Source organism: Megalobrama amblycephala, linkage group LG15, assembly GCF_018812025.1.
Source record: "Megalobrama amblycephala isolate DHTTF-2021 linkage group LG15, ASM1881202v1, whole genome shotgun sequence".
Taxonomy (NCBI): Eukaryota; Metazoa; Chordata; class Actinopteri; order Cypriniformes; family Xenocyprididae; genus Megalobrama; species Megalobrama amblycephala.
The window spans coordinates 1,930,065-1,955,024 of record NC_063058.1 but is presented as its reverse complement, the minus strand read 5'-3'; the positions used below and the strand labels follow the sequence as shown (position 1 = coordinate 1,955,024).

At 37.5% G+C, this 24,960-nt stretch overlaps 1 protein-coding gene, 1 long non-coding RNA gene and 1 pseudogene across 2 annotated transcripts in view; 2 read left to right on the top strand and 1 right to left on the bottom strand.

Annotated features, from left to right (window-relative positions):
* Positions 1-268: 268 nt before the first annotated feature.
* LOC125247265 lies at positions 269-2,533 on the top strand (annotated as a pseudogene).
* A 149-nt stretch (positions 2,534-2,682) lies between these two features.
* The window catches only part of LOC125247326, a 30,865-nt gene continuing 8,587 nt past the window's right edge, over positions 2,683-24,960 (bottom strand). Inside the window, exons 3-4 of the long non-coding RNA XR_007180058.1 lie at positions 24,490-24,600; positions 2,683-3,739 (exon numbers count right to left, since the gene is read on the bottom strand). This is a non-coding gene — a long non-coding RNA (uncharacterized LOC125247326). The remainder of the gene's footprint in view (positions 3,740-24,489; positions 24,601-24,960) is intronic.
* The window catches only part of LOC125247246 (anoctamin-1), a 47,444-nt gene continuing 41,691 nt past the window's right edge, over positions 19,208-24,960 (top strand). The window contains exons 1-2 of the mRNA XM_048158505.1: positions 19,208-20,083; positions 24,519-24,668. Coding sequence (XP_048014462.1) covers positions 24,579-24,668 — 90 coding nt within the window. The 5' untranslated portion in view covers positions 19,208-20,083; positions 24,519-24,578. The remainder of the gene's footprint in view (positions 20,084-24,518; positions 24,669-24,960) is intronic.

The following is a 24,960-nucleotide window of genomic DNA, read 5'->3' as shown; positions in this document are numbered from 1 at the left end:
AGTCATGAAACTCTTCTTGGTTCACCCAAAGCCGACTGGCCATCCAGTCATTTTGTTTGTTTTTTCTATATGTAACCTATTTATTCCTGACTTCGGATCGGTTCACTGCAGCGTGCCATGGGATTTTGTTAGCCCTCCACCTTCCCCAGCACCACCTGCCATGATCTGCTCAGGGGTTTAGATGTATCCTTACTCATTCAGCAATATATATATATATATATATATATATATATATATATATATATATATATATATCTCATGTGACACCATATTCAATACCAGGGGTGTGAATCTCAAGAGTTAGGCCTGCAAATTCTACCTCATTTACACTGTATTCATGTCATTTCCTTCCAGATGTGCTGATATGCGTGTTTTATATGAAGTGTGTCTGTGCCAGAGGTTTTTCAAGTCCTGTGGCATTTGATTTTAGTGAAATAGCAGTAAATGCATTATATTTGCATCTTTGGGGCCAATATTAAAGAGAAAATAACGTTAAAGTGTTTTGTCCTCTAATTAGGTGAGAAAAGGATGTGGTTGAAAATGCAACACCAAACTCACCCCATTCACACATTAACTGTCATTGAACTCTGTCACTAACACTGACTTTATATTTGTGCCAAGACATAAGAGAAAAATAACTAATGTATTTAAATGACTGAAACTGGAATGTCATTATTAACAGATCATGATATACAGTAATGTCATTTTGTTATTTTATTAGATTAGATTAAGTGTGAATGTGTTTTATGCTCAATGAATAGTATTTTAATCAAATCTGTTTGAACGATGTCACTCACATGAGAGTTTCTAGAAAACACTGTTTTACTTTTCACTGGTGGATCACTCACTCATGTAGTTATGATTTAGTGTTCAGTTTTCTTTCATTCATTATATGCTTTTTAAAGATAGATGCACTTTGTAATTGTTGAAACTAAAACTTGATTCTGAAATAATAAAATTTGACTGCCCATACATAGACTAATTAGCTGAAAATATGCTAAATGTATTTAAAATTGATTTACAGTCCATTTTTGACACTTAGACACACAGAAAAATCTTTGAAAATAAATCTTTTCAATAATCATGTGATCATTTACAGTCCATTGTCATGTACAGAAGTATACAAGACTTTTTCTAGGTCAAAAGTCATAATGCACAAACAAATAAAAAGGAAACTTTAAACTGTAAACTTTAGCTGTAGCATTATACTGAGAAGGAGATAAGATGATCATGTGACAGAAGTCGTGTATGCAGGTGTGAAAACGAGCTGCTGAACATGGTTCAGATACAGTTCATGCATTTTAGTGTGAAAAACAAGCCCTGTTAACAACTTCAGCTGTATTTCAAACACTTATTTTGTTAGTGAAGCCTTTCTGTAATACAAATGTGTGACTCTATTCCCTCCTCTTGTGTCTTAAACTCTATAAAAGACAGAGTACATCTATATTCTCTACTCTCTCGCTCTCTTCTGACCCAGAGAAACTCACAGATTCAGTGTCTGCTCTCACATCATGAAGCTTCTGGTGTTTCTTCTGTTGCCTTACCTCTCTCTGAGTGAGGTTTTTCGGGAAGGATTTTAATAAATGCAGTTGGTTCTTTTTGAATAATGGCCCTCCTCAGATCACACTACCGGCAGACGACTCAGTCAAGCAAGTCCAGCACATCTGTCAGTGTGTTTCAGTTGGCAATCGTCAGAAAATGTATCTTTATGCAACTTTGTACAGCACAGAATGGAGGATCCCCATCTACTCAGCGTATCTGTTTGAGGGGCACCAGAATGTTGGGAGGTGTGATGCTTGGTACATCGAACCTCAGGTAACTGTTCATTATTATAGTAGGCCTACACATATTTGAAATGTCAATAATAATAAATTTTAATAATGAATGAGACAGTCTGAGTTGTTGTTTGCTTTTTTACATTTTTCTCTCATGTCCTTCAGCTGGATCTAGGAAATAATGCTTATCCATGTATGAGTCCTGAAGGTACTGGTGATAATCAGGCTGTGAATAGTGACTACGTGGGCTCTGACTATGACAGAGGTCATCTCTACCCGGTGCAGCACATGAACAATCATCTCTCCATGCTGGCCACCTGACCAACGCCGCTCCACAGAACTCAACGTTCAATCAGGGTGCATGGAAGACACATGAGAAGGCTGTTATTAAAGATCTGGAAGGCTGTGACAAGGCTTGTGTGGCTTATGTGGTGACTGGTGTAGTTCCTGATATCAACATGCAAATTCCAAAAAATAAGAGTTACTGTCTCAAAGTATTACTGGAGAGCCACCTGGTGTGTAAAGAACGGTGAGGTCATTGAGAAGGGTTACTATGGACCTAATAACAATGGCAGAGTGGATTCATTAACAATTGCAAAGCTACAGGAAATGCTGAAAAAATATTACAATATTCTAATTTTCCCAAATCGCAAAATACCACTACATGGTTGTAACCGATAGCCTATAAAAGCTAGACATGGATCAGTTCGCATATACTGTATATCTTTTTCTGATGTCAATTCTTCATACTGTAGATCATGACTTTATGCTTTCTGTTATTGCCATCTCTAAAGCATTTAAATCTCTTGACATCTTTGTCCACTTCACTGCTTCACTGTTACTAGATCAACATGTATGCTTAAATGCTATAATCAGATATATTCAATAAAGACAGTGTGCAAATGTGTCTTAATGTGTGGTGAAATATTTTAATGCAGCCCAACAGCCATGGCACAGTTTGATACTGCGGTTAAACCCAACAGTCCTCTTATCGTCCTGCACTCAGCAGCCGTACACGAACTCTTATCTGATGAAAAACTGTGCTGTGGATTTTAAATAGAGGCAGTGAATTGTTATTCATTAGCTATTGAGAAAATCCTGATGGAATAATTTACTGAAGTGTGTGCAGTCAGTCAGTTAGCTGAACTCTAAACTAATTCAATCATAGGCTATAGCCATCTCTAATGCAGCTCACCTATCACTGTTATTCCTCACTCACATTAGTTATACACACTGAACAGACCCAGATAGCATGTAAATATTTCAAGTGTTGATGTGTTAACACTAAGTGCTTTGACACATCACTGTAACATGTGATGTTGCTTCAGTATCACTCTTGCACCCTCTGTTAATGTTGAAGCAATGTTCAATGATAATGAAAAAATCAATGATAATATCACTGAATCAACATTATGAAGTGATGTTGGTTCAGTATCATATTTGTATCCACATTTAATATTGAAACAATATTAAATATTGAAAGAATAATTCAACATGCTGAATACCAATGCTGAATAATACAGATGCTGAATCAATATTGATTCAACTGAAATGTAATGACAACATAAAACAGTGTTTCCATCTGATGTACCAAGTTAATGTTGAAACAACATTAATATTTCATCTACACTTCAATGGTGTGAACAAATTCCTGACCATTTCAGAGTTTGGGGAAAACCTTTTTCAAATATAAACGACACCTTTACAGAAGCTGGAGTCAATTGATTTCATTTAACAGTTTAACAATCAATGACAAAATAATAATAATAATAATAATAATAAAAATATTCTTTTAAAAAAGAAAAGAAATAAGAAAATAGGACAAAAGCATTACAACCTTTAAAAATAAATTAGCTTCAGAAGTCTGATGTCATTATAACTATAGTCTATCAGGTGGTCCGACGGCTGAGGTTTTAAACATCTGGATTGCATCAGAAACTACTGCCTCTTTTCCTTTGGGTTCTCTGAAAACAGAAAACATGATGTTACTTCAGAACAAGTCAATTCAGTTGTCATACATACAGTCACATTCCAGAATGTTAATGTAATAAACACAATATATATACTGTATATATCACTTTAAAAAAAACTCAACACAAAATATTCTAACTATGATTATAGAATCATTAAACTCTTTATGTAATCTATTTTTCAATGCTTCAATATCAAAAGAAAGCACTATGGTAGGGGGTGTCCTATCTTTCCACCCAGGTCCTCCAGCCCTAATTAAACACTCCTGAAGCAGCTAATCAAGGTCATTAGGATCAATGAACACTTCCAGGCAGGTGGAGCTAAACGTATAGAGGAATAAACACCTCTGAACTATGGCCATTAAACTATATCTCAGTTAATTTTCCATGAAACTATGTAACATTCAATAAGAAAACACCCTGCCCAACAAATACAAGACCCAGAGGAAGACCCCATCCTCCCTGCAGATTTCCAGGATGGAAGTGTAGTCCGAGATATTATATGCCGCAATTTCTTTGCGGATTAATCAGCCACCACCACAACCACCCACAAAAGAAACAAAACTGATAAATACAAATCACAATCAAACAGGCCACAGGAGGGTGCTTCTCTTTTTTTAATCATCCATCTTCATCTGCCTTCACTCCTACAAAAGGAGCAATGTGCTCTGCAAGCACTGATGGATGAAGACATGGGCTCTGTGTGAAGTGTGGTGTTATTGATAATTCTTCCTAATAAACATTACTAAAGTATGTAGAAGAATTGATGGTTTATTCAAACACTTTAATAACTTTTTAATGCATCTAATAACAGTCAGTAACAATACACATCAAATGCAAATAACAAGCATGCAAAACAAAGGAACAGAGAAATAATAAGGTCAGTGCAGCATTGTTTGAAACTGTGCTAGAGAAGTCATGTAAGTATGTCAGGTGGTTCAGCACACAAGACTTCTGTATAGGATGCACCTGTGTTTTCTCTCTAATGGGGAAGCATCAATTAGACTGCTGAGAAGTGCACATGCAAAACTAAATCTGCTTCTAAATCTGATCTTTATTATCAGCTCAACTTTATCATTTCATCATTCTCCTCTGGAGCAGCTCACAGTGATCATTGGCTTTCAACACAATCTCAACTCACCCCCATGTCATCCAAGATGTTCATGTCCTTCTCTCTTCAGTCAAAAAGAAATTAAGGTTTTTGATGAAAACATTCCAGGATTTTTCTCCATATAGTGGACTTCAATGGCCTCCAAACTTGCACTAGCATGTTGTATATGACAATTTAGTTCAAACTTTGACCTGAGGAGGGCAGTAATACACTTATCAGTGTCTACACTGCTGGAATTCTAATAGAGAAGAAGAAGAAGAGAGCTAGTTCAAGATGAGCATTTATGGTTAAAATGTATACATTTTTTTTTTTTTTTTTTTTTCGAAAATTACTGATGGTTTCTCTAGATAAGACCCTTATTCCTCATCTGGTATCATTTAAAGCTCTTTGAAGCTGCACTGAAACTGTAATTTTGACCTTCAACCGTTTGGAGTCCAGTGAAGTCCACTATATGGAGAAAAATCCTGGATGTTTTCATCAAAAACCTTCATTTCTTTTTGACTGAAGAAAGAAAGACATGAACATCTTGGATGACATGGGGGTGAGTAAATTATCAGGAAATTTTCATTTGAAAGTGAACTAATCCTTTAACTACTGGCACAAGCTGATTGGTTGATGTCACATCTGCAGCCAATGAGCTGCGCACACATTTAAATGGCGGGTTACATTCACTACAGCAGTTTGCAGTGTGCTAGAGAGTTCCTCTAAAACCCTCCAAGTTCCCCAGCTCCACCTGTGTAGATCTGCTATGGGTTATTGATATATGCTATTTGTGCAGCAGTGTATTGCTGTATAATATATACTGTATATATATATATTCATCAACAGTATTTGTTGAATAAGCTTGGACTCATCCCTCAGTGTGTGAAAACAATGGAAAATTAACTGTACAGTTATGCTTTTACAAAGTACAGCACCACAAATAAACATAATTAATTTGTCTTCTTAGGCTGTGTACAAAACCTAGGTTGTAAGCCTCTAGGTTGTGAGCGCTTGTGAAGAAGAACTAGTTTGTAATGTTTATCAAATCTTTGATAGAGATTTTAACATGTTTCTCCCACAGTGACTTATTATTGTGGCATCATCTGTTTCAAATTTAACCCTATAATGCCTAACATCTCATTTTTAATACATGATTTAGTTTACTGAAGAAAAGCCTGTTGTATAAAATCTACTAGTACTCTGCTGACCCCTGGTGGATTATACATGTTTTTCAAAGAGAAAAGGCCTTTTATATTGTCAAGTAAAGTGTCCCAAACCACAAGAAGACCGTTTCTCCAGTCATTAATGTTCTTCCTCTGGAGACAGACTACCATTGAGTTTTGCTGTATTGTCTTTGTATGCCACTAACCCCTGACTGTACGGCAGCACAGGAGGAGATGATGCCAGTGGTATCATAATCACCGTCACATAATGACAGTGATTGAGAAACTAAACTAAACTCTTGAACAGGAATGAATGCACACTGTACTAACTTCATTTCTTGCTGGATGTTTGCTTGGCACATGCAGATCACATCTGAGATGTGTTTTTGGCATCTTTGCCTATGAAATAGCCATAATCTCATCATCACAACTCAATTTCTGCACAGTAACGAACGCTTTCATCATAAATAACAGTGCAAACGTGATGTAACTAAGAGATTCGTTGAATAAAACGGGAGTTTTGGCACAAATTTGTCCAGAACTCAGACACTGATAAATTCACACTGTTTGATTGACAGCTCCAGCGATTGCAAAGGGAGCATTCTTTGATTGCTTTCAATATATCATTTAATCTAATAACAGATTGTTTTCATCCTACTAAGAGAAACAAGGTGAAGTTGAGCGTTTAGTCACTGGTTTGATTTACTGACACACAGACAAAGATCATCTGACTGTACATGAATCATTAATATCAGATCAGGCATTAGAATGAACACAGTTACTGACATGTTGTTGCATTACTGCCGAGTCCATATCATAAAAGTTTGCTAAGCCTACGCCGAAATGCGATCGATTTACCAAAGAATCCACAGTGAAATGTAGCGAAAACAAATAAATAGACAGGCCGTACTATGCGAAGGGCCACGATATGCCAATTATGTAAATAAAATGATGAAAGGCCATGAATGGCCAAATATGTGAAGGGTCAAAATATGCTGGGTTACGTAAAAGGATAGTTGTCAGTCTTGCCTGATGGCCATGTTAGGCTGTGTAAGCACGGGGCACCGATCAACCATGTAATGCGAAGGGCTGCGGTAGGCCGTGTTATTTATGCAAAGAAGACAAGCATTTGTGGAGACTGAAGCCAGTCGATATCATAGGAAAACAGAATGAAACCACCACCAGTAGCTCGCAAGAAGAAATATACCCTGATTATTACTTGACTGTGCCTGCTGGGCGTTTGAGTTCATTTTAGAGTCAGATCTTGTTGGGAGTTTGAATACTGAGGCTTGACCAAGTACAGAGCACTTTGATAGAGGAGGCTGAAAACCCACGTTCGGCTGAGTTCAAAGCAGCACCAGTCCGAAAAGAATGAGAAGGTGTCAGAATCTGCTGAGAGAACCCCAAAAATGAAAACCAGATCATCATGAAATACTCAAAATACATAGAACAAAGACGAAGATGGATAAGCGTCATTGTACAATACTCTTACAGAGTGATAAGAACGCTTTTACTTGATAATGCTCTACTAGCTAATTAAACCTAAGATAGCTATTGAAGCCAGCAAATGCTAGCATAGTTTATGCAAACCTTTGCAAAATGATAACGACATGAGCGTCGTCGCTCGATACCTTAGCGAAGAGATACTCGAGAGAACTATGCAAATGGATGGGGGCACGATAAAGCACAAGCACACTTATGACCAGGTGCAGAGCCCTGATCGCAGAGTAACTCTGATGTTCACTGTGCTGTTGTGAACGTGAATCATAGTGACGGTGATGCACCATTTTAAAATATTACAGCAATGATAAGCAATATAGCGCTGGTGCTACTGAGGTTTTTGCACAGGCCACACCAATGTAGCACAAGTATTAAAACATTTGTTACCATCTCTGAAAATAACATGTAGGGCAGTTCATTACTTAAACAGGCATGAAGCTGACATACATGACATTAATGTTCGCAAATGACATAGCCTTTATCACCCCGCACAGAACTAGGCTATAATCTTGTTTCTGCCTCAAAATGATACGAAGCCACGTCAGATCGCAAAAGGAAGTCATTTCAACACTAGATGCCCCATGAGATTGACAAAAGCAAGCAACGGCCCGTAAATACTTCAGCTTGAAATGTTATGGTCGTGTTTGGGGTTTCTCTGCTTGCATTCATGGGGAGAATGATGGAGGCGAATATGCTGTGTCATTCTTTGCTTTGTGCTTTTCTAAAATGAAATATAATCATTAACTGTAACCTGTGTCATCATTAACAACGCACTACAATGCGAACAAGCACAACATGCACTCATGTTGCATGAGCGCTCTGACTCAAATGCATGCGACTGCACTGTACAGCTCTGTTTATGATGAAATTTTAACATTGATGTATGTAAAAAGAGCAAAAAAGTACAATGCTACACTCAATCGACATCAAAAGTGTGTGAATTTGTAGTGATCAACAGGCAGACATTACGGCAGGCTCCCCCATTACATCAATAGTCCCTTTCATCTGCCATAATGAAAAGCACAGGACTCTAGAACTCACACCTTCAAGACATGTTCCACAAACAAGGAAATAGATGGGCTAGGAGGTAAGCCTGCAAAGACAATCACCCTGACTATTTGTGCAAAAGAAGAATGATGACATTTGCATGTTATTGAGCAGACTATTCCTATCACCATTCTTCCCATTGTTCACCCCAGTCCATCAGTCCTTACCTGAAGTGTGAACTGACTCCACCCACCAGGCTTGAAGCCACAAAAGATGTATTTTCTATATAAAAATGGACACACAGTGGACAAAATGGAGCAAATCTCCATTTCTATTATCAGAACTGTATATACATGTACATGCAAAATATACAAACTTGCCTATTAAGGTGTGCATTAATGCATAGGTAGTTCAGCATAACCCAATGATGTTTGGACTTTATGTTTTCAACACAAGGTTAATCTGAAATTGGTTTGGAAAGTGAATTATGCATAGGAAAAACCTTCTAAACATGTTCTAAACAAGAACTTTAATCTATGCAAATGAACCTCATGCAGTCCAGTGGACACTTCCAACAGCATCAGCCAATCAAAACACTGGATCTGAAAGGTGCCAATTTGCATTTCATTAGAGATTAAAAGTCTTGTCTCTGAGACAGAGAGTTACAGCTGAGGGGATAAATGAAGGTCCAAACCCATTTATTTTAGTAATAGGAGTTCTATACCAAATGCCAGAAGGGAGGAGATGAAACTCATGATACATAGGTTGTGAACCATCTATCTATCTATCGTCTATGATATAACTCGTCCATAGCCATCTGCTTCCTCCCCATTATTTTATTTCCCTGATTTACAATCCTCTCAATACAATTCCTATTTCTCACATTTAGAGAATTAAACCAGCACAGCAGTGAAAAAGATAAAAGAGATTCAATATATATATATATAACATACACATCAATGTTTTATCCTCATTAAAAAAATGTGAAACAAGGATGTTCTTCAACGCTGTGAAATGGAATCCAACTCCTTTCTTCCCACTGCAACGCTTCCCAGCTCAACAAGTGGAAAACGTCACTGTCGGATTCAGCACAACCAGCAGACGTAAATACCACTAACCAAACCTCTTTCCAGAGACCTTGGCATTAGTGTATATTGTCAGTATATGATTATCTAATTTGCATTAGATTTTGCATAACTGATATCAGTTGATAACAAAATAGTTTCTTGATTTATTAGTTGAAGGTTTTACCTTATTTCTTCTAGGGAAACTACAGTTTATCTTTCCATCAGAGTAACTTGTAAATGTCATAGTAACATCCTACTCATTCACTTGCACATGATCCATTTAGTAGTTGTTATCCTTGTATATCCTTTTGTTAATGAAATCATTTTATTACACGTGTGTCTTCCTTGTGTTGATAATACAGTAAGAGGCTTTACAAGTTCACAATATCTCACAAATCTGTCAGATTGGTCAGATGACGAACTTCCTGCCATTTATATAATTGTAATTCAGTCAACAATCTTCCATGATTGCTCTTTATTGTCAAGGTGAGATTCCTTGGCTGGTGCCCCGAAATATTGAAAGGAATCATCTGACGCTCTCACACTCACCTTAGGTGATGTGTGGCCAAAAACTCAATATTAGTTAAAAAAAATAATATTATTAATATTTAAGACCATAAATAACTACATTTGTGGTGTCCCGTGTGAGGCTAACTTAGATTGAAATGAGCCTTCTGTTTTATCAACACAAGTCAATGCACTGAAAGATAAACAATAGAAGTAACTTTAGCAAGGCCACCACGAGTCTCCTAGAGAGTACTATGAGAGTTTAAGGAAGATATATTTGCTGGCTGGTAGGGATGACCCTAGGGCAGAGGAGAATGTCATGTTTAAGAGTTTGTTTGTGAGTAACCTTTATCCCACAGTGAGAAAAGCACTCACACTCCTTGTAGACACTGGCTGCATGTCTGCAGGTGAATTGAGGTAGCTTGCCATGCGAGCTTGGGACAATGGGAATGTAGGCACAGACAGGAAAGGCAGAAAGCCATTTGCTTCTGTGCTTGAACCCAGGCATGACAATAAGACTCCCCTTCAGCTTGAAGAAGTGTCAGAACTTCACCAGAATATGTTTGCTCATACCAGCAATAACAGGTTTGCCTCCCAATCAATGTCCTTTGATCTCCAGCAGAGCACCCAGGTCCCTGCCTCTGCTAGGGAGAGTAAGGACAGAAATCACTCTGAGAGCGGGGTGGGCAAACTCGGTCCTCGAGGGCCGCTGTCCCTGCAGAGTTTAGCTCCAACCCTGATAAAACTCACCTGTGTGTAATCCTGAAGACCTTGATTAGCTAGTTCAGGAGTGTTTGATTAGGGTTTGAGCAAAACTCTGCAGGGACAGTGGCCCTCCTGGACCGAGTTTGCCCACCCCTGAACTAGAGAGATTAAAATAAAGGATGATGAGGAATTAGCAGAATCCCGAGACATACTCCTTGAAGCCATCAAAGACCCCAAGTCAGAGGAGCACATCTCTATCTCCATCTCTTCCTCCACCTAACATCTCAGTGGAGAACAACAAGGGAAAGGGAGGTAGCCCATAACTGAACAGGGTCATCAGAGTTAGCAGACACTCAGTCCCTGTACTCAGGGATGGGCAGTATTTATGATACGTATTTCAAATACAAAATAGTATTTTGTAATTTGTATTTGATAGGGTTGATGAAAATGGCTTTGTATTTTGTATCAAAATACTTTAGTGTTTTGTATTTTTGTATTTTTAAAATACTGTAAAATACTTTGTAAGAAGTCTACATGATGACATCATAAAATTGCGGCCTCTGATTGGTGCCTACTCAATAGTTTGCAGAGACTTGCGATCAGAACAGAAAACTGATCCATATGGAAGAAGGTGGTCAAGAAACGTGCAGGCTGCCAGCTTTCCATCAATTTTTAGCATGAATTGCTTTATTTTTTAACAGTTCATGTTAAGATTTGGTGTTCATTTTGGTAGCCTAGGCTAAATAGTATACCAATTTACATAATGTTCTTGAAAACATTACCGAGCAACAGCCCCCTACATTTATGATTAACAATCAAATGATTAATTGTTTAAAAACTAGTTGCTATGAATACAGGTGCCGTCAGTTGTCTTCTTATGAATGACTTGTTTGTCATTGAGTTAGTGTTGCTGATGCAAAGTAGGCCCTTCATTACCAAACACAAAGTAACTAAATTAGGATATAATCATTAGAGTCATTTGCAAACATTATACTGTTGGTTACTTTAAAATTAACCTTCATCTGGGAGATCACAGTGATATGTGAATATTTGATCTGTTAAAGCCACAATATGTCAATTTTTGATCTAAAGATCGCTAATTCAAAACAAAGGCGAAGCTCGATGACACCTTGATTTCACGGAATCGTGGGATGTATTGTCTTCACGTCTGCAGCCGGTGGAAAAGAATCGGGACAGGACTCAGGCAGAAATCATGTTCATGGAGAGATTATTAACGTTACTGTAGTATGAAGCAGAGCAGGACCGAATGCTGTGAGAGCTGAACAAGGCCGCTGGAGTGATTGCGAGCGCGACACACGGCTCGACAGCAGCGGATCTTTTATTATGCCACAGTCGCCGCTTTCGCTTCTTCCGGTCATGTTCACGTAGGGTAAAACAGCGCTGCTTATCATATTAGATACATTTGTGTGTTGAAAGTTGGTATAGTGCTGCTATGAGACACTTGTTGCACACTGCAGTAAGCTAGATTGATATTAGTCATGGTAAAACATGGTACTCGCGATAAATCAAGAAAACGAGATTCAAACAAAAAGCCAGATTTACTAACAGCTTGTGCCAGCGCAAACCCTCTTTTGCCATTAAAAAACTACTGTCGGGATTTACTAAAGACATGCAGTATAAAATTAGCACTGAAAACACGTGGACTGAGTTGTGTTTGCAGCTGACCTTATTGCATATGCATTTTTAGGAGTTTCCCTTTCAGATGCAAAACTTATGGGAGGAGAGTATTTAAATCAATCACACAATGTGATTTACTAATGTTTGCGCTCGTCAATTTACTGGTATTTACACCATTATTTAACGCCCTAAAAAGCATGTCTGAACCCATTTTGTGACATGGCTGCAACTGTTGCTGTTAGGAGGAGGCACCGCAGAGAACAGAGAGCATGTGGTAGAAGGATTATTCATTTCTTTGAAATGCCAGAGTAAGACCTTATCCGTACATATCGTTTGCCAAGCTATGTTGGCCTATGTTTGTCAGATTACATGTTAAGTTGCGCCTGTGTCGACCCGCATCTGATGAGAGCATCAGCATCAGGATTCAGCTCTGTTTATTTGCGACCCAACACTAATTTGCTCTTGGTAGATTGCGTTAGTCATTATGTAAATGATCACGTGCAAAACTTGCCACTCCCATCAACACATTGTGGAATTGTGCTCTCACGATAATTTGCCCCTTTAGTAAATCTGGCCCTTAATGTGTTAAACGATATAACATGATGAGTTTTCTGTCGATGAATGTATCCAAACAGTTGATTCCCTGTCTAATAAAACTCATAATATACAGTACTAAAGTGTCTTTGATGTTTCCATGGTTTTTCGACAAAATAAAATGGGAAATCAAGGGTAATGATGTCATTGATAGGTGACACATGGACACAGTGTGTGTCCTGGTTAAAATTGCTTATTTCTTTCATATTTCATACATTTGGGATAATGTAAGTACACAAGTCAACAAAAAATATACCATTGTTTTAGTGGTTTTTGAATATTTTAATCTAAAAATCCTACATATTTGTGCCTTTAACTGGTTGCATATGTCAGATTTATTGCATGATTCGGGCAAAGAAAAGCTGTTGCTATCAAACATTGTGTACTTAATCAAGTCAATGTTAATGGTGGAAGGGATAGATCAAATGGGCCAAATGATGGAAGGTTTGCGAAAGAAATTTCATGCTCCCTTGTAAAAGTATTTTGTAGTATTTTCAAAATACAAAAATACAGTAGTTTATTTTGATACATTTAAAATTAAGGTATTTTGTATTTTATTTTAAAATACATTTTGATGTATTTTTGCCCATCCCTGCCTGTACTTTGCCAAGCTTCACCTTCAGCCAAAGAAGGATTCATCAGTTGTCAAACTCCTGTTAACATTTTACCAACCAGTCTCAATTGTCCAGACAATTTTTCTTTTTCATTTTGCATGCCCATGACAATCCCTCTGGTGTTACCTGTTAAGGTAGTTCAACATAGCCCAATGATGTTTTGACTTTATGTTTTCAGCACAACGCTTAGGTTAATCTGAAATTGGTTTGGGAAGTGAATTATGCGTAGGAAAAACCTTAAAGACATTGTTCTAAGCATGAACTTTAAGCTATGCAAATGAACCTCATGCAAGAGAGAAGCCATCCAGTGGCCACCTCTGACAGTATCAGCTAATCAAAACACTGGATCTGAAAGGCTCTAATGAAATGCAAATTCATTTCATTAGAGATTAAAAGACTTGTCTCTGAGACAGAGAGTTGTTCCAGTTTCTGGGTTGCTGCAGTTTTCCCGTTTCTGGTTCCAGACTCCAGTTCCTGTTCCAGTCCTGGTTCAAGGTTATGGTCCCAAGATGTGCAAAGCTAAGTCCAACTATATAAAAGTTGCAAAGTTGCTCTCTCAAGACTCTGAAGCTTTAAAGAGAGACACAAGGAAGTTCTGCAAGAAGTGAATTTGGGGAGTCAGAAAACTGAAACGGAGACAACACCCCCATTTTCAAAATATCTTCTGCACCAACTTCAAAATCCTCTCATCAGAGATCCTCCACATCTTGTCGTCCTCCAGATTGCCTGGATCCCCAGTTGACATCAGAATCTAAAGATCCTTCCGTCTGCATGTTCCAGAGAATAAGGATTGTTTTCACAGACATCAGAACTTTTAAATTCAAGGCTTTCTTCTTCTGCATGGTTCCAGGAAAAGGACCTTCTCTGTGCTTCAGAAATTCAACTTTCAAATTCCTTTTGTTCAAGGCTGTGAAACGGAACCCAACTCCTTTCTTCCCACTGCAACGCTTCCCAGCTCAACAAGTGGAAGACGTCACCCTCGGATTCAGCACAATCAGGCAGACGTAAATATCACTAACCAAACCTCTTTCTAGAGACCTTGGCATTAGTGTATATTGTCAGTATATGATTATGTAATTTGCATTAGATTTTGCATAGCTGATATCAGTTAATAATCAGTTAATAATCTCTTGATGTATTTATTGAATTCAGAATAAGGTTTACCTTATTTCTTCTCAGGCAGAGACACTGACTTGGAGTTTTCTGTCTCTCATCTCTCCTGAGTCCGTTAGGGGTTGAACCAGATCCCCCCCATATAGTGAGAAGGTGATGGAACTTGTTTTCCTTGCCTGTATTCCCTTGAAGGTGATACTTATCTTTCTGTTTTGGTATTAACAGACCTGAGCTCTGCTCTGCTTTTGGGATTGAGGTAGGGTTTTGGCCTTAAGGAAGAGTGTCACTGACAGTGTGCTGACATGGTGAAGGAATTGGCTTCCCGTATTTTTTTTCCATTTAGACTTCTTGTTTCATGTCATCCCCATTTAGGTAGTTATTCCCTCAGCAAGGCGGAGTGGGTATTTTGTTCCCCAAAGTGCCTTTGATGCACTGTGCAGTTCCCATTTGAAAGGGAACGTCTCAGATTATGCATTTAACCATGGTTCCCAGAGAAGGGGAACAAGGCATTGCGTCTCGCTGCCATGCTTCGGTTTACTCGGCCGGGTTACTTTCAGACAAAATGCTGTTGACGTGTGCTCCAGGTGCTCCATTTATACTCACAGTCACACTAGAGTCACGGGCTGTTTCATTGTTGCATTACTGTATATATATATATATATATATATATATATATATATATATAACTGTATATGAAGAGTTTCGTTGCAAAAAGAGATAACTTTTTTTTTTTTTTTCAAAAATCTTGTTTTTTGGTTGTGCATTCCAATTAATATCAATTCAACTGCAGTTGGTTTGTTTTGATTTAAACCTTCATAACTTAAAAAATACAGCTAAGTAGCACCATAAAACAAAATAATAACATGATAACATAATAATAAACATGTTTTGACAAAAATGTTAAAAACGGAGTTATCTCGTTTTGCAACGAAACTCTTCATATATATAACTGTAAAAATAAATCTGCATTGTTTATACTTTTGATCTTTAATTCATAAAATTATCAAAAATCTAGAATTTTTTATGAATAAAATATCTCTGAAGTATATTCAGATTTTTATTCATATTTACATTTTTTTAGCACACCAGAGTGATCATGAACATGAAATTGTCCAGCCATGACTTCCTGTTCCACAGGAGTATAAACATGAGGAAACACAGGCCAATCATTCATCACAATGAGAAAAACCAAAGAATATATTTCTGATGTGCAGCAAAAGATTGTTGAGCTTCACAAAATAGAAAGTAGCTGTAAGAAAATAGCTAAAGCATTGAAAATCCCCATTTCCACTATCAGGGCAATAATTAAGAAGTTCCAATCAACTAAAGATGTTACAGATCTGTCTGGAAGAGGGTGTGTGTCTAAGGGTGTACTCACACTAGGCGCTCTGAACCGTGCCCGAGTGCATTTGACCCTCAAAGCCCAGTTCGTTTGACAAGTGTGATCGCTCCGTTCCATGCCCTGGCGTGGTTCGTTTAGCTGTCCCTGGCCTGCTTGGAAGAGGTGGGCCAGGGCACGGTTTGGTTGGGCTCACATGCAGTGTGAGCGCTAACCATGCCTGAGCAAAGAACAGTTACTACTTTGTTTGCACTGATGTCATCATTACGACGGCAAACATCTTTATTACTTCTCTGATAGTACACTTATCTCCAAGGGTCACAGCTGGAGAATTGCAGAGATTAGTTGAGTCTTGAGTCTCAGAAAGACTAAAAAAATGATCAATTTACATCCCCACATGTTTGTTCAGGAGGGTTTCAAGAAAAATCCTTTGCTCTCATCCAGAAACAATCTCCAGCATATACACGACTGGAACTTCAAACGGGACCAGCTTCTATGGTCAGATGAAACTAAAAAAGAGCTTTTTTGGCAGCAAACCCACCAGATGGGTTTGGTGCACACATGGATAAAAAGTACCCCATGTCCACGGTTAAATATACTGCTGGATCTTTAATGTTGTGGGCCTGTTTTTCTGCTGGAGGTCCTGGACATCTTGTTCAGATACATGGTATCATGGATTCTATCAAATACCAACAGATAAAAAATCAAAACCTGACCGCTTCTGCTAGAAATCTTATAATGGGCTGTGGCTGGATCTTCCATCAGGACAGTGATACAAAACAAACATCAAAATCAACACAAAAATGTGTCACTGAGCACAAAATGAAGCTTCTGCCATGTCCATCTCAGTCCTCTGACCTGAACCCTAAAGAAAATGAGTGAGGTGAACTGAAGAGAAGAAGCACCAACATGGAGCTGGAATCTGAAGGATCTGGAGAGATTCTGTATGGAGGAATGATCTCTGATATCTTGTCAGGTGTTCTCCAAACTCATCAGGCATTATAGGAGAAGACTCAGAGCTGTTATCTTGGCAAAAGGAGGTTGCAAAAAGTATTGAATAAAAGGGTGCCAATAATTGTGGCCAATGTGTTTTGGAGGAAAACATTTATTTCACAATGTGATTTTTTCCCCACTTTCAATTCTTTTCCTTCAATGAAAGGTTAGATTTTTGTTAATTTTATGAATTAAAGATCAAAAGGATAAACAATGCAAATTTATTTTTATAGTCATCTTTGATCATGTTTACCAAGGGTACCAACATTTTTGTCCACGTCTGTATCTGGCACCAAGATGTTAGCAGCAGATCCTTTAAGTCCTGTAAGTTGTGAGCTGGGGGCTCCATGGATCGTACTTGTTTGTTCAGCACATCCCACAGATGCTCGATTGGGGAATCAAGTCAACCAAGTCAACACCTCAAACTCGTTGTTGTGCTCCTCAAACCATTCCAGAACCATTTTTGCTTTATGTCAGAAGCATTATCCTGCTGAAAGAGTCCACAGCCACCAGGGAATACCGTTTCCATTAAAGGGTGTACATGGCCTGCAACAATGCTTGGGTAGGTGGTACATGTCAAAGTAACATCCACATGCATGGCAGTAATCTGAACTACAGGAGCTCGTCTGTTGGATCGGACCACACGGGTCAGCCTTTAATAAGCCTCGGCCGCCCATGACCCTGTCGCCGGTTCACCACTGTTCCTTCCTTGGAGCACTTTTGATAGATACTGACCACTGCAGACCGGGAACACCCCACAAGAGCTGCAGTTTTGGAGATGCTCTGACCCAGTTGTCTAGCCATCACAATTTGCCCCTTGTCAAACTCACTCAAATCCTTACGCTTGCCCATTTTTCCTGCTTCTAACTCATCAACTTTGAGGACAAAATGTTCACTTGCTGCCTTATATATCCACCCACTAACAGGTGCCGTGATGAAGAGATGATCAGTGTTAATCACTTCACCTGTCAGTGCTCATAATGTTATGTCTGATCAGTGTATATACAGTCATGAAACTCTTGAAAAATTTTGGTCCACCTAAAGCCGATTGGTTATCCAATCATTTTGTTTCTTCTTTCTATACGTAACCTATTTATTCCTGACTTCGAATCGGATCAGTTCACTGCAGCGTGCCGTGGGATTTCGTTAGCCCTCCACCTTCCCCAGCACCACCTGCCAAGATCTGCTCAGGGGTTCCCCCTATGTTTCCTTGCAGCAGCCCGAATTCAATTCATGTGCATTTTAGATGTATCCTCACTCATTCAGCAGCAGCAGCAGCAGCAGCAGTGTAGAAGATCTAGTCTGCCAAGACCAAACCTATTTACATTACATACTTATTAATATAGACTGGTTAAATTCATTCTGAGAGCTGTCATGATTGAAATATTTTTATTCATAAAGGATGTATTAAGCTGATCAAATAAATACATCTATAATGTCAGTAAATACATTTATAATGTTACAAAACATCTTTTTTTTCTTTTGAACTTTCTATTCATCAAAGAATCCTGAAAAATTAAATTTATCACAGTTTCCACACAAATCTGAAGCAGCTGTTTACAACATTGATAATAATCATACATTTACAACATTGATAATAATCAAACATTTATTAATAATCAGAAATGTTTCTTGAGCAGCAAATCATCAGAATGATTTCTGGAGGATCATGTGACACTGAAGACTGGAGTAATGATGCAAATTACAGTTTATTATATATTCACATAGAAAACATATTTTAAATTGTAATATTTCACAATTTATACTGTGATTAAATAATTAAAGCCTTTTAAATCTCATAGACTTTTAAACGAGTGTACGTGACAGAAAAAAAAAAAAACCCATCAACATCTCCTGCATTTAAAAGACTTAACTGATCCACACTGAGCATGTTACGCATGATAAAAAAGGATCAGAACTGAGATCAGAATTTGCCTGTTTTGGCAAGAGATTCTTCAGTCAGTAAACACTGCCACCTAGTGGCGTTAGCTGGAGCCTACAGTAATACACCACCAAACCCATTCGGTTCTTTTGACACACCAGCTGCTCTACAATATATATTTCTCTTTTAAAAACCCCTTTAAAAAGACTTTCTGAATCCAAAGAGGGTTTCGATATAATGATATAACTAGATATATAGTCATTAATGATTAATTAATTATCACTCTGATTAATATTCATGAGTCGAGCCTTCATCATAGTAATATTCTAATTAGACCGTCTGTTTTTCTACCAATCATTTTGGCCCTTTCTCGTTCCGCAATAATTTCGCGTGCCAGAAAGTGGCAGAGACTACAGAATAAAATAATTTTGGCTTTTGATCCTAAATTTTGATCTGTTCCCCAAAACATTCGCTTATCAAGTGCTCATAAATATCCATAAACCCTGAGGAGACTACAGTCTGTATCTGAGTTTGGCATCAAATCTCATGTTATTTGATTAGCCATAATCGAATCAAGTAAAGCTTAAAACAAAGAAACGTGAACTTTGCCTCTCGTGGGCCTTGTGACAATAAAAAAATATATATATATATAAAAAAAGTAATTATAATGAGGATATTTTATGCTCCTCTGCATGGACTGTAAATTTATCATCCTGACAGCTTTTTTTTTTAAGAATATGTAAACAAACTTGTTGATTGTTTCAAACTCTAACATGGGATGCGATGTCCTTCCCACGGTCTGTTTCATCCAGGGTCAGATCCCTGAGGGATTCCGCCACTCCAGAGAACAGCCATCCAAACATGACACAGTTCAAATTAATGACACATTCATCTGAATGATGAGATAGATAGATAGATAGATAGATAGATAGATAGATAGATAGATAGATAGATAGATAGATAGATAGATAGATAGATAGATAGTCACAGAGGAGCGCGTGAAGAGAGGCGCGCGCTCTCTGGAGGGAGGCTGTCGCCCGCGCGCTTTTTTAAGAATCGCGTGAAGAGCGCGCGCTACAGTGATGTTTCCTCACGCGGACCCGCTTCACCTGTAGACTGTCACGGGACTTCTGTTTGTCTGAGGTACTATTAAAATCAAATCTCACTGAAATACGCTCCACGTTATAAACTACCAATTTCTAAATGAGTTTTGTAACTTTTGTCTATTTTGACTTTTTTTTTGTATCGCTTATTACACATATAAAGTAGCACAAAGTAGCACCGAAATACTTGGCAAGAATTTAAATAATAGGCTTTACAATTTCAAACGTTGTGGTGGATTGTTGTGGATATTTTGTATCTTTAGTTAGATTTATAACAGGACGAGCATCATCAGGTAGGTTAATTCTTTACGGTTGTTTATTTTATTTTGTTCATTCTGTTGCTGATAATATTCGCTGTAATATGTTTTCCTCGAATGTGAAGGCATGACATTTGACAATATCCATGTGTGGCTTTATGACACAGACATGTTTAAACACTTGTGTTAAATCCTGAATTTTGTTTAAATGCTGAATAAGGCATTTAATAACACTTTTCTGTCTCTATGACAGGATTGACACGAATGAATTGAATGTTTTACAGTTTTTTAGAGCTGCATTAATATGATGTTTTATGCTACAGTGCAACATTAATACTTTTCCACAAAGCGGTCACTATTTCTATAGAGGATATTATGAATTAGGTCATGTTTCAGTGATCTCTAAAGAAGCACACTTGTTTTGATGTGTTGACTAACACACTGAAGCACATGTGAACTACTTGATTATAATTTTAACTGTTTGTTTGCTATTACATTTAAAGTTATAATGTGTTTAAATTGACTAAACTGCAACTTTATTATTAAAAATGTATTTAAATACATGACATACAAATTTCAGTAGAAATGACATTAAATTATATTTTAGTTTACCGTAAATGCTTGTCAGTACATTCACTAAACTTTAACCGTATTTCAAAGACAATACAAGTGAAATTATGAAATTACATAAGCTGTATTTTAAGTCCTGCTTAAGTGGACTAATTGCATTTGATAAATTTAAACTATAATACATATTCAATTAATTGCAATTTACATCCAGAAAACTACATTCATTTCGCAATGAAGTTTAATCTTTTAAAGTGCATTATTTTCATAATAAGCGCTCCCTTTTAATGTATGCCAGAGTTCTCACAAGATGAAGTTGTTTGATTAATACTTGCTGATTTAAAGTCTCCTTACACATTCACGAGTTAAACATGAATGTAAAATGTAACTGTCAGAAATGCAGAATCCCTGTTGGAAAAAATGGATGATAATGTTTTATAGACGGCGATCAGCTTGTTGTTAACATTATTGCATTACTCTTATTCATTTAGTCAGAAAAGTCAAGTCAAGCATCCTAATGTATTTATAGAGAGTAATAAGCAGATCCAGAGCTTTGAGGATGGTCAGTGTTTTGTGATTTTCCTAAGTTTTCATGTTAAACTTCATTGTTAGAAGAAGATTACAAAGGGATAAGTCAAACAGTTCATTTGAATGATAAAAACTTGATCGTAAACAAAGAAACAAATAATAAATATTGCTACAAGCAACAATCACAGGTCGTAAACATCAAACATCATGTAAAAGCCCACAGTTATGCTCATAGTTCTTGGGCACATTAAAGCTAGAGAGAATAATGGGAAAGAATGGGTTTAAACAAGATGTTTGATGCTGTTCACTGTATTTGAACAATTCATTTTACACCACTGAATCAGGTTTGTCCTTGAAACATTGATTGTTTCATGTTAAATTGACTTGAAACAGTTACTCTTTGGCTCAATGCTTTAATTTCAAAAGTAGCTCGATCAAAAAGGGCAAGTGAATTTTGCTGCATGTTGTTTTAGCATATTAATGAATATGGCAATGTTAAAGGTACAGTAAGCAATTTTTTAACATATGCACTTTTTCTTATACTGGTTGAAACTCGTTAATTCTCGTTAACTTGTTAATTCATTGGGGAATATGCTGTCTTAACTCAAGCCATATAATGATTGTAATGCATATATATAAGTGAAAGTAAAATCTGCACGGCCATTCATAACGGTGCAAAGCCGAGCAAGCGTTTTCAATTAATTCTTACGTTGAGCTTCCATAGGAATTAGCTGAAAACGCTCGCTCTCCGCCAGTGGACACGCACCATGAATGACCGAGGGGATTTCACTTTCACTTTCAAATTAGCGCCAATTCAGGAGCGGTGACAAGTGATGATACCGGTGTTTTTCCTGAACACCGGCAACACCGACTATCGCAGCAAGCCTACCTCAAGCCATGTTGATTTTAGGCTGCCTAAACGCATTTCAAACATTGTGAACAGCCTAAATGACGGCACTTGTGTCATGTGAACATTAATTTTAACGTCTCTGTTATATGCCACGCTAGTCTGTGTTCTACTGTTGATTTGAAGTTGATTGACAGCTCTTTAGGTGCGTTATTGGCAGCGTGCGCCACCCTCTGGTTACATGAACGTGTCGCCATTGAAAACATGACGGATTTTTTTAAGGACGACAATCGCACAACCTATTCAATATTCTATAATTAAATAAACTAATCGAATATTCAAAAATCGTGACACATCCCTAAAACATACGAGACCCGTGCTAGCAAAATGGGTCGCAATGAGCAAATTTTCAAAAATGAGTTTTTTTTTCCAAAAAACCTTCAATGTATGATTTGTTGGAATCAGACAAAGAATGACTGAGCTACACCTGTTTGAAGTCAATAGAGTTAGCAAAGTCAATTTTGAGAAAAATCGAGTTAAAGTTTTATAAATGTTCCAAAACAACCTTAAATCCCTGGTAATAACACCAAATCTGACACACACCAAGTCAAAACCAAATATCTATAGGAAAATATAGGCCTATATTCAACCTTTTTTCCATAATTCTACAATTGTTTGATTAACATTAATGAAACAGACAGCCTATATATTAAGACCTACTGTACCAAATATAATGTTACACATCAGATGTTTTTTTTTCCCCAACAGTTAACTAAACGTTCACTTAAGACATAACAGATTGAGCGCCCTATTTTAATGATCTAAGGGCATGGTCTAAAGCGCATGGCGCAAGTGCACTTAGGGCATGTCTGAATCCTCTTTTGCTAGTTTAACGATGGATAAAATGGTCAGCGTGCCTGGCACATGGTCTCAAAGGGTTGAAACTAGCAAAAAACACTTGTGATGAGCCTGGCGCCGCATTGCACCGGGTGTATGATAGGGCCCAATGTTTGCGTGAATACTCGCTAAAACACATTTTTTGAAATACTGTAATTCTGTGTATATGTGTATATCGGGATCGTGCGCTGTCTGAGGTGTCTTTGTGCGAGCACTTTGGATCTGTCAGTCAGCATGAGTAAGATCATTACATTTACATCAGCATGAATTTGAAAATCACATGCCATTGAAAATTCGCTATGAATATTTACAAAGTTGGAATGCTATGCTTTAAAATGATATCAAACTTGTGCTGAGGGAAGCGCCAGTCGTCCAGAAGCGAGCAGAGAAAAACTGCATTTTTCATGGACAAAGGAAAGGTACTCCTCTCAGAAAACGTACAAATAAAGATACTTTTAGATGTTTAATTGATATTTGGAGCATTGGGATCACTAGATGAGGGCTTAATGAGCTAATTTTTGTGAAAACCTCAAATTCGACCAAAATTGGCATTTTTTCACTTGTTTTGCCTCTAGCTCGCATTTAGCCCATGCACATTCAGACTCATTTTGCCAGCACGTGTCACATATGTATTTGCATACATCTGCTTTGCAGACTCTGAACCTCTAAACCTGCTGTCACAGTGCATATGTCTCAACTTTCATGTGTGAATGCATATTTTCAAGCTAGCTTTGCTTATATGCTTAGTTATTCACTCTTTTGCATCATGCGCAACTGTAAAACATCAAACATGATTTTGAACGTGTTTGATTCATTGATAATGCAGATCATTCAACATTGTTTAGTGTTTTGAAATAATAAAAAGACCATTGACTATTTTAAGAGAGGAACTCGGAGTGCACTGCTGGACTAGCCTACAGCAAACGCTGAACTAGAATATTTAAATGATAAACAAGCAATCTCATTGGCTGCAGGATCAGCAGAGGCCAATCAGCTTGTGCCATTCGGTAATGATGTGATTACTTACAGACTGCATGTAAAGGACCAGATATTAATTCAACAAATTAAGTTCTCATTCAGTTTACTTAATGGAAGTTCTCGATTCAGTTCAATCTGTGAACCAGCTCGACTGGATACTGGCTTAAAAGAATGATTAGTTCAAGAATCAATCATCACTATTGGAAGAAATTCGGCACACATTCCTGGGACACAACCATGTTTGTGATCAGCGGCCCTTAATCAGATGGGTGTTTGTAGGATGGGTTAATTCTGTTTATTATTTTTCATTTTAACATGTGTTTTACACTCAGATGGGATTCGTAATTGTAGTTGTGATTTTGTGACGTTTACCTGTATTTCATGTTGTTTTTCATCTACAGGTTAAACTCTGATCCACAATCTATTGGAGGAATTCAGTGCTGGAAACACAAGCGCCCATCATGAACAATGAAGAGTTCCCTTCTGTACCAATCAAAGACAAGCAACAGAACATCGTTAGTGCTATTTGTTATGATCCTCAAGATTCTGTAGTAAGTCCATTCAAATTTATTTATACGTTTTACACAAGCAACACTTTTTACTTTGAATGATGGCCAACATGCAAGACAACACACTGTGGCACTTGTCTCATAAACTTAAAAAGTCTAAAAGTTTAAAAAGAGATGACATAATGGAAGCTTGTTTCCACCACATAATAAAAAATAAAAATAAAAAGATAATTGCGACATTTATCTCACAATTCTGATGTTTTTCTCAGAATTGTGAGTTTATATCTAACAATTCTTACTTTTTTGCACTTCCTAGTTTATATGTAAACTCAGA